The sequence below is a fragment of the Typha latifolia genome, chromosome 3 (assembly GCF_019914945.1).
Source record: "Typha latifolia isolate L0001 chromosome 3, TyphaL0001v2, whole genome shotgun sequence".
In the NCBI taxonomy this organism is placed as follows: Eukaryota; Viridiplantae; Streptophyta; class Magnoliopsida; order Poales; family Typhaceae; genus Typha; species Typha latifolia.
The window spans coordinates 11,331,887-11,347,839 of record NC_133088.1 but is presented as its reverse complement, the minus strand read 5'-3'; the positions used below and the strand labels follow the sequence as shown (position 1 = coordinate 11,347,839).

General features: G+C 34.6%; 1 protein-coding gene across 1 annotated transcript; it reads left to right on the top strand.

Annotated features, from left to right (window-relative positions):
* Positions 1-475: 475 nt before the first annotated feature.
* LOC140784537 (uncharacterized) lies at positions 476-1,222 on the top strand. Its single transcript, XM_073132013.1, has 2 exons — positions 476-531; positions 633-1,222. Exon 2 carries the CDS (start codon positions 642-644, stop codon positions 1,038-1,040), a length of 399 nt encoding a protein of 132 aa, XP_072988114.1. The 5' UTR covers positions 476-531; positions 633-641; the 3' UTR covers positions 1,041-1,222.
* Positions 1,223-15,953: the final 14,731 nt, after the last annotated feature.

Sequence of the window (15,953 nt, the reverse complement as noted above, 5' to 3'; positions counted from 1 at the left end):
ACTAGAATATAATAGATAGTGCAAACTTTGGAAACAAGATCTTGGTGAAAAAATGATTCACTTTCATCATTCTCTTAGTTTAATCAAGAATATAAATAAGAACACCACTTATAAAAGTACAAGATATGAGTACATATTTTTTTATTCTTGCATTTTTTTGTGATTGTTTTACTCTTGACTTGGTAAAGAACACCTATTATTGAAAGTTTATTATGAAATGATAATATTTTTAGTACATTCTTCAAATAATGATGATTGTTATAGTCTCGATCTACCGATCAAAATCAATTTCCATTTATTGGTGACAAAATTATTATCCTCCACTATGGCATATCGGTGCGTGTGACGTTGTTCGGAATAAGTATCTTAAGCACGCTTGACGTCTTATCAAAAATATGCGATTTGGATTCGCCACTAGGTGCTTGATATTTATCTTCATTTCTATTCATGAAAAGAGATTGAAATTGTGCTTATATATCCCTAACCCTCACATTCAATTACTCATACTTTCTCCAAAGGAAAAGCATAAAGGTTAGTTAACATACACTATTAGTCTAGTGTAAGCTAGCCATCATTTGTTTGGATGCAATGAAGGCTTAAACTGATAAATGTTGATTTTTAACTTTATGCAGGTTGTCACCATGAAGAGCTCACCTTTACTTCTGCTTATTCCCGGTTTGATAATGATCTCCACAGCTCTGGTAGAATGCGAAGGCCGTTATGACAGTGCATTTGCACGCACTACACAAGGAGTCAATGGAAAAGAGTATGCTATGCATCATGATGATCTGCGCTTGGGTGTTCATGAAGGAAGTAAGGGGAAGAACAAGTTAGATTTCAATACTCTTACCAAGAAGACTGTAAAGAATAATGTAGATCCAGCAGCAACCCATGTATCAGCAACTACAAGCACCGAAACGAAGAACAGCAACAGCGGCGATGTCTTTGCTTATCCTTATGGCACTTCAACTGATTCACATCATCAAATATCAGTTGATGAGTACCGCAGGATGTTTCGCGATCTTCCTTCACATCCTTAGGACTATGCTGGCCATAACAGCTTCTAGTTGAGTGGATGCAATGTGTCTGCTCAATCTAAAGCCTGTATGCTTTAGCTTGTGGTGTGCTATATCATCTCTATGTTTGCCTTGGACTACATGGCCTTCTGGTCATCCAGTGTGGTACTATAATAAATAAAGTCCATGACTAGCTAGTTTGTGTATATTACATTCTCCCTATGTCAATAATTTCTCGCATACACCTATTTCATTGATGATTCTTATTTCCTCTTTCTTTTCCCTCTCAGTGAAGAAATGTCTGCTTGCTTCTTAACAACGTCTTTAGGTAACTGTTCAAGTAATATATAAGCTATCTGTCTCTTTAGGGTTTGGTGTTTTTTTTTATGGTCCTATTTGAGACGATCTTTTTGATCAAATACAGCTTAATTGATTGATGACAGTTTCAGCTAGACTTCTAAGTTAATTTAAGTTAATTCTTACCATCCTTCACTAATCAATCCATGATAAAAGAGTTAAGAATTTTGACTGTTTGCAAGTACAAGTGTGGCCTTTATAAAAATGCAGATGGCCCTCAGGGAAGACAGTCCATGTGAGCAAGGTGAGACAAACTTTAGGATGGATCAAGGCAATTATTTCAAGAATAAATCATATAACCTACAGCCATCTAGCTTCATGTAGGTCTCCCTACATCTTTCTCTAGGGGAAACGTAGCACAATCTTGTGGTGTTGGATATGGCTTTTTCACTTAAATTCTTTAGTACATGGTACTGAAATATGTGGCCCCTTTGGATAATATTCTCATCATTCATCAGACATCAGCACTCGTATTCTTTATATCAATAACAACAAGAAATAATGTAAAGTGTTGACATTTCATGAAATGTTCTTGCAAATCTTCAAAATCATACTGTATCTTTCTGGTCACATAGATGGCCCAGATAAAGGGCACTCAATGCTTAATTGGTTATTTGTTCTCTTGTAGAAATATTTATGTACTTTTCTGAGGTTAGAAGACTGAAGCAAGTCAAATAAATGTTTCCATATCCATTTGAAAGAATTTCTGTACACATGTTTAATCCGATACAGAATTAGAATAATATCTCATGCTTATATACTGTATGTGTCTTGCTCTATCTAGGTATCGATATACATTTAATTATAGGACAACCATTTAGATATATAAATATGAAATTATTCAAATATTAAACCCATCAAACGTTCATTTTATAGCAATGTCACCTCCCACTTTTTCTTTTGAATCAGAAATATTTGTTCTTTATGTTTTTTCTCAATATGTTAATGATATTCCTTAATTCCATAGCCTGAAAGAAGGCCACTTCCGTGTTGTTAGTATTTGATAGCAACTTCGCTACGAAGAATGAGGAAGTGAGTAATATATTAAAGAAGAACAATATAAATGAACAGCAGTTGAGGTGGCCACTAGAAGAGTTGTCTGTGTGGATCCTTTTGTCCAAGCTACAAACATATAGTCTTAGCCTCCTAGATGTACATCAAATTCGACAACAAAGCTACCATCCACTACACTCTAATCCATCAATTGTGCTCTCAAAGAGCTCCATTAATTGGCATGGAGGCCCCATCGATTCACTTTAGTTTTTCTTTTTTCTCCTTTTCTCTTCTCTCTCTCTCTCTCTCTCTCTCTCTCTCTCTCTCTCATGGAGACTTGACAAATTGTTTAGTGGAAGCAGTTAAGCATTACTTGGGACTATACTTTGCTAATCGTTTATATTGAATTTCTATTGTAGCATAAAACTTTTACCATACTTTAATACATTAATTTGTGGATGTAAATCCTTGAGGACTTATGATAGAGAACATTCATATATACAATCGCACAGAGGTATCATGTACTTGAAAGACAATTCTTCTTTCTGATTAAATGAAGATATGAAGATAATTAATAAGCGCAATTAAGTTAGAGTTCCTAATTACTAACAGTGTCAACAAAATAGGTATGCCTCTTGAGATTAACTATATCAAAAATCCCATGTACTATGACCCTCTCATATTGCACTAGTCCTGAAAAAATCTTGAGAAATAGAACTGCATAATTCCCCCTTGTACCATTAAGAAACTGTAATAACTTGCATTCATACAGAGGATAGAGATCATAATTATTTAGATAGTTCAGGGGTGAATGATTTGTTATTTATTTTGTCGTATGGTTTTATTATTCGTAGTCATAGTTTAGGAGCAGAAATGTAATTTATCCTTATGGGCAGGCTTTTGGAACTTAATTGCATTCTATTTTTTCAATTAGCGATGATAGGCTCTAGTGTGTGTGCCATACAAAACTTGTATGCACTCCATTGTATAAAAATATGCATCAAGACTATAGAAAATAGATGTACTTAATATTTAAAAGCCCATCCCTATTGGGTAGGCTGCTGAGTTCTAATTGGGGAAGTGGCGTATTGGGCTATAATCAGCCCATTATTTTGTGAGATTATTGGGCCCAGCATTTCATGGTATAGCACGAATGTTGAGGCACGGCTGGTTGCTTAATCCTGAGGTTCCCAAATTATAGTATTAATTAGTGAACTTTCTGAATCATTTAGAGCTCAATGTATATCCAGGTATGGCTGTACCCCACGTAGGATAAGAGAAAGCTAATATTATTCTTTTTCAATGATTAAGAATCTTCAATTTCTATGCACGGTTGGTTTCTAATCATATATTATTGGTGCTACTGCTTATAAGGACAATATTTTGTACTAGGGCTATTGAAAAGGTTGTTGTTTCTGAGAAAGATGAGACAGAGAGAGAGAGAGAGAGAGAGAGAGAGAGAGAGAGAGAGAGAGAGAGAGAGAGAGAGAGAGAGAGAGAGAGAGAGAGAGAGAAGGAGACGTACTTCCAAAAGCTAGCAAATTTGGAACTTCTTCATCTCCTTCGTCCACATGTTCTTGGTGGCCATAAAAATATCTGAACTTGTTATCCATTGTCTTGTTTTATTTTTACTCTTACTGGTTACCTCCTATTAGTAATATTCGTCTGGTATGAATGAGGACGCTTCTTCGACTATAATTAATTGTCTTTGTCTCTGAGGTAATCATTCATCCAATCACAGTTGCAAACATGGCAGAAGAAGAATCATGATAACAATCACAAGCAGCCTTTTTTTTATTGTCCGTCTCAGTCTGATCAACATCGGTCCAATGTGATCTGCTAATGGCGTGAATCGTGTTAAATATACCGAAAAGACTTCACCGGAGGAAAAACAAAGCAGATCAGATTGCCACCGTAATCTAATACTTGTTAATATCTTAAAAAGATATATACGAGGGTTTTAATCTAATCATAAAAAGTTGATCTATTAGAGATTACCTTCGGACTTTAGATGAATATGCTCAATCACTCTCAACTCTACGTATCTACATTTGATCTTAAAGAATTACGTCTTTAATGCGATCCGGGACAAATCATATCACATCAAGGAGGCATTGCGCTCAATAGATTGAGTTTAGTTATCTTATCTGTTTATTTGATATAGTTACAGTCTTAGTAGGTATTTCACTAGACTAATCTGAGATAGATAAGGAATACTAATTTAGTTAAGTTTTTTAAGGTTAAATTTAGTTGTAATAGGATTTGTTTAGGATTTTTGAATGTTTGGCTAGCTTCTATATATGTGGAGAAGCAGTCTCTATTGATTACTAATCATTTGAATTGGTTTTTATCTAGGTTTGAGCTATCTTCTCTCTCCTCCTTCTTCCCCCTTCGTATCCAACCCAAGTTCTCATTTACGGCCGAGGTTAATCTTCCGTCGCTTCTCCCTCCTCTCTATAGTGACTAGTCATACCTAAAAACTTCCTTCTCCCCCCTCATCTAGTTCCATGCACTAATCCATCCACCAAACCATAATTATCTTCCATAACCCTAACCACATATTCCACGTCCATCCCACTACCTCCTGAACTTTGATCATTATTTTATATATAACTTATCTATTCATTCGATCATCTTGATTCTAATTATATTGAATTCCTATCTCATAAAGGAATAACATATTCAAATCTCAGATCAATCTAACGGTTAGATCGATCACAGTTACTTTCGCAAGTTTTGTACTAATTTTTATCTAGATTATTAATTCAGATAGAAACTCATCTTCACCAAAAGTGACCATAACAGTCTTGAGAGTCACTGAAATGGAAGGATCAACTTCGATGATCACTAAGGTTTAAAAATCTATCACAGTAAGTAATGTTTCGTGGGAACTAACAAACAAGGTTATTATAGTTGAGTCTTGGAGATCGACTAGTGATATGTAAGCTCTTTATAATTGCTACAAATTTAGTGATTAGTTTTGATCTAAGCTTAGATCCATAGTTTTTACCAAATTTGAGATTTTTTCGCATAATTTTTTTGTATTTTAGATAATTTTTCACGTTTTATATTCTGTATTTTATTATTGATGACATGTGATAGATCTCATCTTCTAGGATGTATATTATGAGATTTTTCCACTAGTAGCATAGTATATCTAAGGACTCACATTTTTTTTCAATAGCTATGCTGGGTACGATGATTGGCGAGAGAGGAAAAAAAAACCTTCCAGATATTATTCCATGGTGTTTTCTTTGGGCCGAGAGAGGTTTCCACCTTAAGAGAAAAGTATGTCTTGGTCTTTGTCATGTTTCATTTTCCTACTTATTTTTGTCTTTCGTTTTCCTACTAGTTTTTGGTTTTCACTTTCCATATCTATCTAAATCTAGATTGATTAGGATCTCTCACAAAGTTTTAATTAGTATGAGAGCGAGTTTATCTTGTTTAGAGCAATCCTTTTTATATATGATATTTTCTAGTTTTTTTTCCTTTCCCCTTCATGATATGTTACCACTGATTTTGAGTTTTATTAGAGAATAGATATCTTTGATTGATGATGACATAGCAGTTTTCGGTAATTTTTATGTAACACTCGAACCCTAAACACGTGCATGGCATGAGCTCACACGGCACGTGCATAGTACTTGACCATTTGATTAATTACTGACAATCAAATAAACCTTTAGTAACATCATGATTTTATCCACAATATCTAAACTAAGAATAACTCAAGTAACCCTACTTGGGCCCCACACAGGCCACAACACATCATCAAGAGCTTTTCACAACTACATATACATAACGGTAGTATATACATAATTATACAAGTACAAAGTCATTTGCTAAAATATAAGACAAGGATACAGACACACTTTGGAGGATGTCCACTAATACATCGGATAAGATAACTCATGTGGCATATAACACTAATCACACTCTACTTCTCACTCACTGGCAAGACCTCTAAGGGAGTATCCTGCTCCTCTTGTTCACTTGGGTTTTTGGAAAGGAGAAAACAAATAGAGTCATGAGCTAAAGACTTAGTGAATAGACCTTACCTCGAATTAGTGATGCCAAATTGAGAATAAATCAAGTACTGAATAATATAAATCAGAAAGAATATTATGTCATGAATGAGTATATGAATGTTCCTCAATAATACATAATTGAAAAGTAGATAATATGTCATAACTAATATAAGTATAAAAATAGATCTCAATGTCATACTATCATTATAACTCTTTTTCAAATATGACACATGATGCATGCCGACTATGTCATGATGTCAAATGCAATGGTGTATAAATTATGATAATTACTCAATAATCAGGTAAAATTTTTCATATCACAATCAACACTGACATCTCGGTATACCATCTTCACACTAGACCACTGTGCACAATTAACGCCCGGTACCCAGTATCAACATCATGTCCGAAGGCTAGGAGCATACTCCGCGACCTGCAAGAGTATCTCAAATATAATCATACTCCGCCACTCGCTAGGGTATCAACATCTATCTAGACCGGGCACCCACATAGTCGATAGAAACCTCGTGAGGATAACGTACTGCATATGCACTGACGAACGACATGTGTCCAATTGTCTTTGTGCACAGACTCAACTGACCTCGGACATGGGCCACGAGATATCGCATATCAGCGACCATAATCATCACTCTAGGCACCCCTAACCCTGACGCCTACTCGGGTATCCTCACGCTTTCTATCAACTATCCTATCAATCACATTTCATGTTTTTCTTCTAAATGCCAGATCACATGCATATATCTAGTGCGATAACGAGTCAATGCATAACAAAAATTTAGGTAGAATAGGAATCAAGAGAAAAATGATGCAATGTAGACTCCAACCATGTATCTAACACATGCATACTCCTGCTAGTCTATCACATGCACACTTATACTAGAAGATCATCTTTATATAAAATCATAATAATATAATTATCTCTAATCATCTCTATTTATCATCATCGTATTCATATCCAAGATCAGCCTAATTCTATGCATGATAAAAATATGCTCGACTATAATCATCTCTAGATAAAGTCATATAATCATGCTGAAGGCCAAAACATGCATATACATAATATATAATATAACCTAATTTGAGAAAGGCATCTAGCAGATAAGACTACTCGCCACCACTACAAATGCCAAACAACCACTCGTTCACGTTGCTATGACAACGATCAAGTCTCGAAGTCCACACGGTCTTGAACCGGGGGGTCAGAATCTGAAATTATTTGTAACAAATAATGTTAGTCTTTCTATTAATTAAAATTAACCTCGCTAGAAAATAATTTCTTGTTGCAATCATGTGCCCTTCATTCCTATATCTGTTTTGTTTATTTATTAACCATAATTATATTATTTAATAGTGTATTAAAAAATAATTATCTGCCTATTATTCTTTTGATAATTAAAAAAAATAAGAATTAAGTTACTGCAATTAATTACGCAGGAATATACGCATACAACCCTAAAAATTATTATTACTTACCTAGGATTAATATAGTAATTTATGTTGTAGGTATTTTATTAAACATGATATAATTCGATTTATTTACTAACTATGGCGTAATTAGATTTAATTAATTTATATAAATTAAATACGTTAGATTAACTAAACTAATTAAATAATTAATAACAAAATTAATTATCATTAAAATAGTATCAATAATATGCATATATATATATATATATTATACAGTGCTGGGCTCAGCTCAGCACCTTGACCTGCACTGTAGGCCAGCACCGACGCTACAGGGTGCTAGGCCGAGCCCAGCACCTTGCACCGAGAGGAGAAAGAAGAGAAGGAGGAGGAGAAGAAGAAGAAGAAGAAAAGGAAGAAAAGGAGAAAGAAGAAAGAAGAAGGAAGAAGAAGAAAGAAGAAGAAGGTTGGGCCGCAAGGGACTGCTGGTGGCCACTCAGCGGCCAATCTCTCCCCGATGGCTCAAACCTCAGGCGATCCCAAGAGGAAGCCGACAAAGAGAGAAAGAAAGATAAAGAGGGAGAGAGAGAAAGAGGAGGACGAAGGCTTACCGGCGTTAGGGGAGGTGGCGACGACAACGACAGGCCGATAGAGTGGCGGCAGTAGTAGATAAAGAGAGAGAGAGAGAGAGTGTATGTGTGTGTGTGTTTGAGAGAGAGAAAGAGAAGAAAAACAAAGAGAGAGAGAGAGAAAATTAAGAGGGAGAGAGACAGTGGGGAGGGAGGCCACGGTGGGGCCCACCACGCCAGCTGGCTCGACCAGGTTGGCCGGGCCGGCGCTTGGGGTGCGTGGCGCCCTCCCCGGCTGCCACTGCGTGGCACGAGGCTGTCGTGCCATGCAGTGAAGAAGTTTTTATTTTTTGGGTTGTTACATTCGTTTTATCTTTCTACTTACATACATTTTAGGGCAGATAGGATTCATAGTTTGACTAGGTTTATTAGATATAGAAAGTCAAACTCAAAGTCAAACGGTCAAATTCAAATCCTAGTTGAATCCTATTAGGATTAGGAAAACTAATACTTCTCAAACTAGAAGAAAGATTTGATCTCTTGTGTCAAACAAAAAAATTATTAGCCTCCTTTTACCTCACGGATAGAAAAATCTTTATTCTAGTATATAACCTTTTATTTCTGAATAATAGCTAAACATCAAATAGTTATATTTCAGAATATAAATACTATTTATTAAAATTATATCTTATACTACACACACTAACTCAATTACCAAAATTTTTTGATTTAACTACAACTTCTCTTAAATATCTTATTATAATTTATCACTCATCTCTTATCTCTTTCAAATATCTTATCATAATTCCTTACTCCTCTCTCTTAAATATCTTATCAACATCTTATTATAATTTATCACATCTCTCTACTCCCTCTCCTCCTCTATCATATTTTTTATTTTAGACTAAACAAATAAAATTCAACGTAAATAGCATAAATGCCAATAATTTAATATTTTATAAAAATAAGCACATCTTAAAAAATATTATTATTATTAAATATTATTTTAATTGTATAAACTTAAATATAATTAATAATTTTATAATGATATGTATTTAGTTGATATAATATTTTTTATAAATTATCTTATTATTAAAATATTTTTTATGTACAAATAACATCAAAAATATAATATTACTAAACTAATATTTTATCGTAAATTTTACTCATAGATAAAATAATAGATTTACTATTCAAATTATGTATTAACCTAATTAAATCTTTCTTTCTTTAAATAATAAAATAAGAAATTTGGGAAAAAAAATTAAATATAATATTATTAATAATCTCATGTTTTAACCTAAAATAAAACGTATGAAAGTGGAAATATTGTAATATTATTAGTAATCTCATCTTGCAAAGATATATTAAAAAATATATGTTCCATGTGAAATAAAATTTTATTATTTTCGACTACAAAATATAATAATATTTAAAATAATAAAATATAATTTTTTACTGTAGGATTAGATATAAAAAAGACAAATATTAATAAACGAATATTTATAAAAATTTAATTATAATAATAAACTTTTGTAAGCATTGCATACCAACCTTTCAAACATTGCTTTGAATATTTATGTCTACGTAGCATTCCATTTCATGTCTACGTAGCATTCCATTTCATGTCTATATCCATATGTAATATCATAGTCTAACATTGCATTGCATATGTAACTCACAAACATTTCATACATAATATGAATTAAAATTATTTACCATCTATTTCATTAATCTACTTTAAACAAATCGAAGGATATTTTAGTAATTTTTACTTTTATTTTATATCACATTAAACATAATTATTATACTCTTATTTTAGAATACAAGTAAACATAAGAATAATTATTCTAAGAATAAATCCCTTATTTATATAATATCAATTCCTACTTGTTATTCTTATTCCACCTCTATTCCTAATATGAAGACGTCCTTTAAGTATATTGTAAAACCAATGTAAAAAAATATAATAGATGCCCTAGGAGATGGGATTTATAATACGCTATCAATAATAAAATATAAACAATAAAGCGTGAAAAGTATAATATCAAACAAAAAGATTTTGAAATGAAAAAACTCCAAACTGGGAAAAAAAATATGAATCAAAACCAATCACTAAAATCTGTAGCAGTTAACAAGAAGTTTATAGATCATCTCTCGATCTCTACAACTCAATTTGAACCGATCTTGCTCACTAAATCTTACGATACACTACTTTCCATGATACATTTTCAGACATTAGTGGCTATTGAGGGGAAGAAGAATAGAGAAAGCTTGGAGAAGAAGGCACAGCTTGAGAGAAAACTTCTCTCTCTCATGAATCGAAAAATTAAAAACCCCATCTGTTTACCGGACAACTTCCCTCTAGATATAGATAGAGTTAGTTGTAACTAATTAAGGAATGAACCAATAAGAAAGATACAAGTCAGTAACTGACTAACTAATTATATTCCCTAATACTCCCCTGAAGATGGATTGTAAATATCTTTGACAAACATCTTGGACAATAGAGGGAATAGAAGAGTAGAGGGTAAAGGTTTAGTGAACACATCAGCCAATTGATGTTGAGATCGAACTCGAAGCAATTTGATGAGTCCTTGAGAGATCTTATCATGAATGAAATGACAATCGATCTCGATGTGTTTAGTCCTCTCATGAAATGTTGGATTAGAAGCAATGTGGATAGTCACTTGGTTGTCACAAAATATAAGCGCATGAGAGGAGCCTTGGACTTGGAAATCATGAAGGAGTTGATGAAGCCTAACAAGCTCACTTGCAGTTGAAGCTAATGCCCTATACTCAGCTTCAGCAGATGAGCGGGAAATGGTGGTTTGTTTCCTGTCTTTCCAAATAACTAGAGAATTCCCAATGAAGATGCAAAAACCAGTCACCGATTTTCGTGAATTAGGACAAGATCCCCAATCAGAGTCGGAAAAAGCTTTAAGCTTTAAACCAGCGCAAGCATCTGAATAAGCTCTTAAGGAAATAGGATTACCATATGAAAAGAAAAGACCTTGACCAGGCTTGTTCTTAAGATACCGAAGCAAATGATAGACTGCTTTGAGATGAGGCTCTCAAGGCTGTGATAAAAATTAACTTAACTTGTGCACAGCAAAGGTAATGTCTGGCTAAGAAAGAGTTAGATAAATGAACCGAACAAAAGATCACCATCAAGAGCACTAAGTTGGAGCTTAGGATTCATAGGGACAACAACAGGTTTGCAAATAAGATAACCTGTGTCTTCAAGAAGCTATAAAGTATAATGTCTTTGAGACAAAACAATTCCCTTGGAAGAGCATGCTATCTCAAGGCCAAGAAAGTACTTCAAGGGTCCTAGATCCTTGAGCTTAAACTTGGAATGAAGAAACTCTTTGAGAGAGTGTATAACTTTAGCACTAGGACTTGTGATGATTATATCATCAACATAAACGAGTAGAGCAACAAAAGATGAAGGAGTTCCTTTTGTGAATAAAGAATAATCACATTTTTATTGAACAAAACCAAATTGGATAAGAGATTGGGAGAATTTGGAGTACCATTGCCTTGAAGCTTGTTTTAGACCATATATAGACTTGTGAAGTCTACAAACAGTTTCTCCCCTTGAAAATTAGCTTTCCGATTGACATTGTAACCAAGAGGTAAGTCCATATAAACTTCTTCAAAAAGATCTCCATTTAGAAATGTATTGTTCACATCAAGTTGAGTCAAATGCCATTGTTTGTTAGTAGCAAGAGCAAGAAGCACCTTGACAGTCACAAGCTTGGCAATTGGAGAAAAAGTTTCGATCAGATCGAGCCCCTCTTGTTGTGTGTATCCTTTAGCAACTAAGAGAGCCTTGTGTCTCTCAATGGTGCCATTTGACTTATACTTGATTTTGTAAATCCATTTGCATCCTATGAAATGCTTTCCTTGTGGCAAAGGAGTAATGGACCAAGTATTGTTGGATTCCATAGCATCAAGCTCAGTTTGCATAGCAGCCCTCCACTCAAGATATTTTATAGCTTGATGAAAAAATTGAGGCTCATAATGAGAGGAAACATTGAGAACAAAGTTCATATAAGCAGCAAATAGAGATTTGTAAGATATGGCTTGAGTAAGAGGATAAGTAGTAGAACAAATAGGACGAGACGCATCGTGTTGAGTGACTAAGCTACAATGAAAGTCTCGGAGGTATGAAGGAGGGTGATGAGCTCTAGAAGACCTTCTAAAATAATGATCAGAACCAAGAGGAAGAATATCTTCTGGAGAAGCAACAATAGTATCAGTTTGAGGCATTAAAACAACATCTGTAACAGCAAGAGGTTCAGATGCTTGTGTTACAGCATCAGTTTCTGGTTGAAGTGATGTAATAGGCACTACTGGAGAAGCAGAAAAAGGAAGAACAATCTGGAAAAGGATCAACCAGATTATTATGTGAAATAACAGTGTGAAAAGGGAAGATATTCTCATGAAAAACCACATCCCGAGATACAAATACTTGCTTAGTTTGAATATCATATAGCCTATAGCCCTTAATGCTAAGAAGATACCCAAGGAAGACACAAATTCTAGATCTTGGATCAAATTTGGTTTTGTGAGCATTGAGGGTAGAAGCAAAAGCTAAACAACCAAAGACCCTCAAAGAAGAATAATCTGCTGGTGTCTGATATAGAACTTCATAAGGAGACTTATGCTGCAAAAGAGGAGTTGGAGTGCGATTGATTAAAAAAGTAGCAGCTAGAACACATTCGGACCAAAATTTTATGGGAACTCGAGACTGAAAATACAATGTCCGGGCAACATTAAGCAGGTGTTGATGCTTTCTTTCAACCACATAATTTTATTGTGGTCTCTCTACACAAGAGAATTGGTGTAGAACTCCATTGGAACCGAAAAGGCAAAAAAGACCAATGCTTGGTGCATTATCCGATCTAAACACTTTAATCTTACCATTGAATTGTGTCTCAACCATCTTGAAAAATTTGGGTATTATAGAAACAACATCAAATTTGTGCTTGAGCAAATAAATCCAAGTAAATCTAGAACAATCATCCACCAAAGTCAAGAAATATTTGAAACCATTATAAGATGTAACTTGATAAGGTCCCCAAACATCACAATGCACTAAATCAAAAGGAGATGAAGATAAGTGATTGTGAGAATCAAAAGATAATCTTCTTTGTTTGGCAAGAGGACAAATATAACAAGGTGGAACTTTGTTGAGGTTAGGAACATCACAAGACAATTGAGACTTTAAACTGTCTAATCTCTAAAAAGAAATGTGTCCAAGTCTATTATGCCAAACTTGGGCATAAACATTATTAGCATAAGCAAAAGACACTGAATTCAAAATTGTGGCATCAATAACATAGAGATCTTCTACTCTTTCACCCCTGCCAATCATCTTCTGGCTGTTGAGTTCCAGAATAACAAAGTGATCAGAAAGAAACTTGACAGTAAGCTTAGTGCCAGAGATTAGTGCACTAACAGATAATAAGTTAAACTTGAATGTTGGCACAAAAAGAACATCCATAAGAATCAATTTTGAGCTGATTTGAACATCACCAGAAAAATTAACTAGAATCCCAGTATGATTAGGCAAAGGAACACTGAAGTTTTTAATTTGATGCATAGAAACAAATGTAGAAGAAATAGAATAAATGTGCCTTGTTGCTTCAGAATCCACTATCTAGTACTGAGCAGAAGAAAAAACTTCACTCAGGGTCACAGAGAAGCAAGTACCTTTGGTAAAAGAAACTACAGTACTTGGTTGAAGATCTGTGTTGGCCTTGTTAGAAGAAATCAAATGAGTAGAAAACATGGTCATGAGATGTTCATACTGAGTAGGGTTCAAATTCTGGAAAAAATTGCTTGAAGAACTCCGATCAGGCTGTTGTTCATAACCAAATACTTGATTGACAGAATTAGGAGCACCATGAGATGAGTTTGTGTCACGAAATTTTGGTTTATATCCAAGAGGATAACCATAAATCTTAAAGCATCTATCAATAGTATGACCATGAATTTTACAGTGAGTACAATAAGGTATGTCTTTCTTTTGACTCTTACATCCAGTTCCACCATTGGACTTCTTATTTGCATTAGAAAATTGGCTTTAGTAGCAAAAGCCAAAGTATTAGAAACATATGAACTATTGTTAACAGACTAACTTTTCTTTGATGCTCCTCTTGAGAGGCAAACACACGATTAATGGAAGGTAAAGGATCCATCAACAAAAGTTGACCTCTAACTTGAGAAAAAGAGTCATTCAATCCCAATGAAAAGACATTATATATTCCATCTGATAATGAGCAACCATGTCTCTAACTCCTCCGCATGTGCATTTACCACAAGTACAAATAGGTTTATAATTACTCAATTCCTCCCAAATAGTTTTGAGTTTAGTGAAATAAGTGCTAACAGAATTATGATCCTGAGTAAGATTCATCAATATTCTCCTTAGTTGAAAGATTCTTGGACCATTTTTCTCCTAAATCCTTTCTCTAAGATCAATCCAAATCTCATGTGCAGATTCAGCAAAGATAATGCTAGCGGATATATCCTTTGAAACTAAGTTTAAAATCCAGGAAATAACCATGTTATTGTTCCTAGTCCAAGAATTAAGGAGATCAAGATCAGTACCTTCAGGTTTTGTGATCGATCCATCAATAAATCCTAACTTGTTCTTCACAAATAATCCAATCAGCATTGCTCGATTCCAAGAGGCATAGTTATCTCCGTGAGCAATTGCGAAACAAGAACAACTCCAGAATTATCATAGTGGTGGAGAAAATAGGGACTAGAAGTATCATCAATCAAGGAAGACCTAGAACTAGATCTGGAATTCAACACAGAATCATCCAAAGTCGGCATCATAGTCAATCCGAAGAAAATATAAAAAAGAAGAAGTTCATATTGAGGGGAAGAAGAATAGAGAAAGCTTGGAGAAGAAGGCACAGCTTGAGAGAAAACTTCTATCTCATGAATCGAAAAATTAAAATCCCCATCTGTTTACAAAACAACTTCCCTCTATATATAGATAGAGTTAGTTGTAACTAATTAAGGAATGAACCAATAAGAAAGATACAAGTCAATAACTGACTAACTAATTATATTCCCTAATAGTGGCCCTTAAGGTTGATCCCTCCATCTCAATGATCATCGAGACGTAGTTCTTCTAGATCTAATGAAGGTGTTGAGATGAGAGTGATTCAGCACGTTTCGTCTAAAGCTAAAGAGTCTCTAGAGATTCTCCTAGAGATAAAGATAAATACATCTTCAAAGATTCTTCACAAATTTTTTTAGAGATAAATACCTCTTAGAGATAATATCATGATAATATCATGTAGATGTCCAACCAAATTCACAATTTGTAACAACTTATCCTAAAAAAAAATGAATTTGTATTATGGGTGTGGCCGGCCTCGTGCCCATGCAATGGGGTGCTGCTTGGGGGTGCCACGCACCCCCTAGCGTCGCCGCAGCCAACCGGCTGTGGCCAGCTGGCCGCGGCGGGCCCTAGCGCTGCCGCAGCCACCACCAACCCCAACTGCCTCTCTCTTTCTATCTTTCTCTCTCACTCTCTT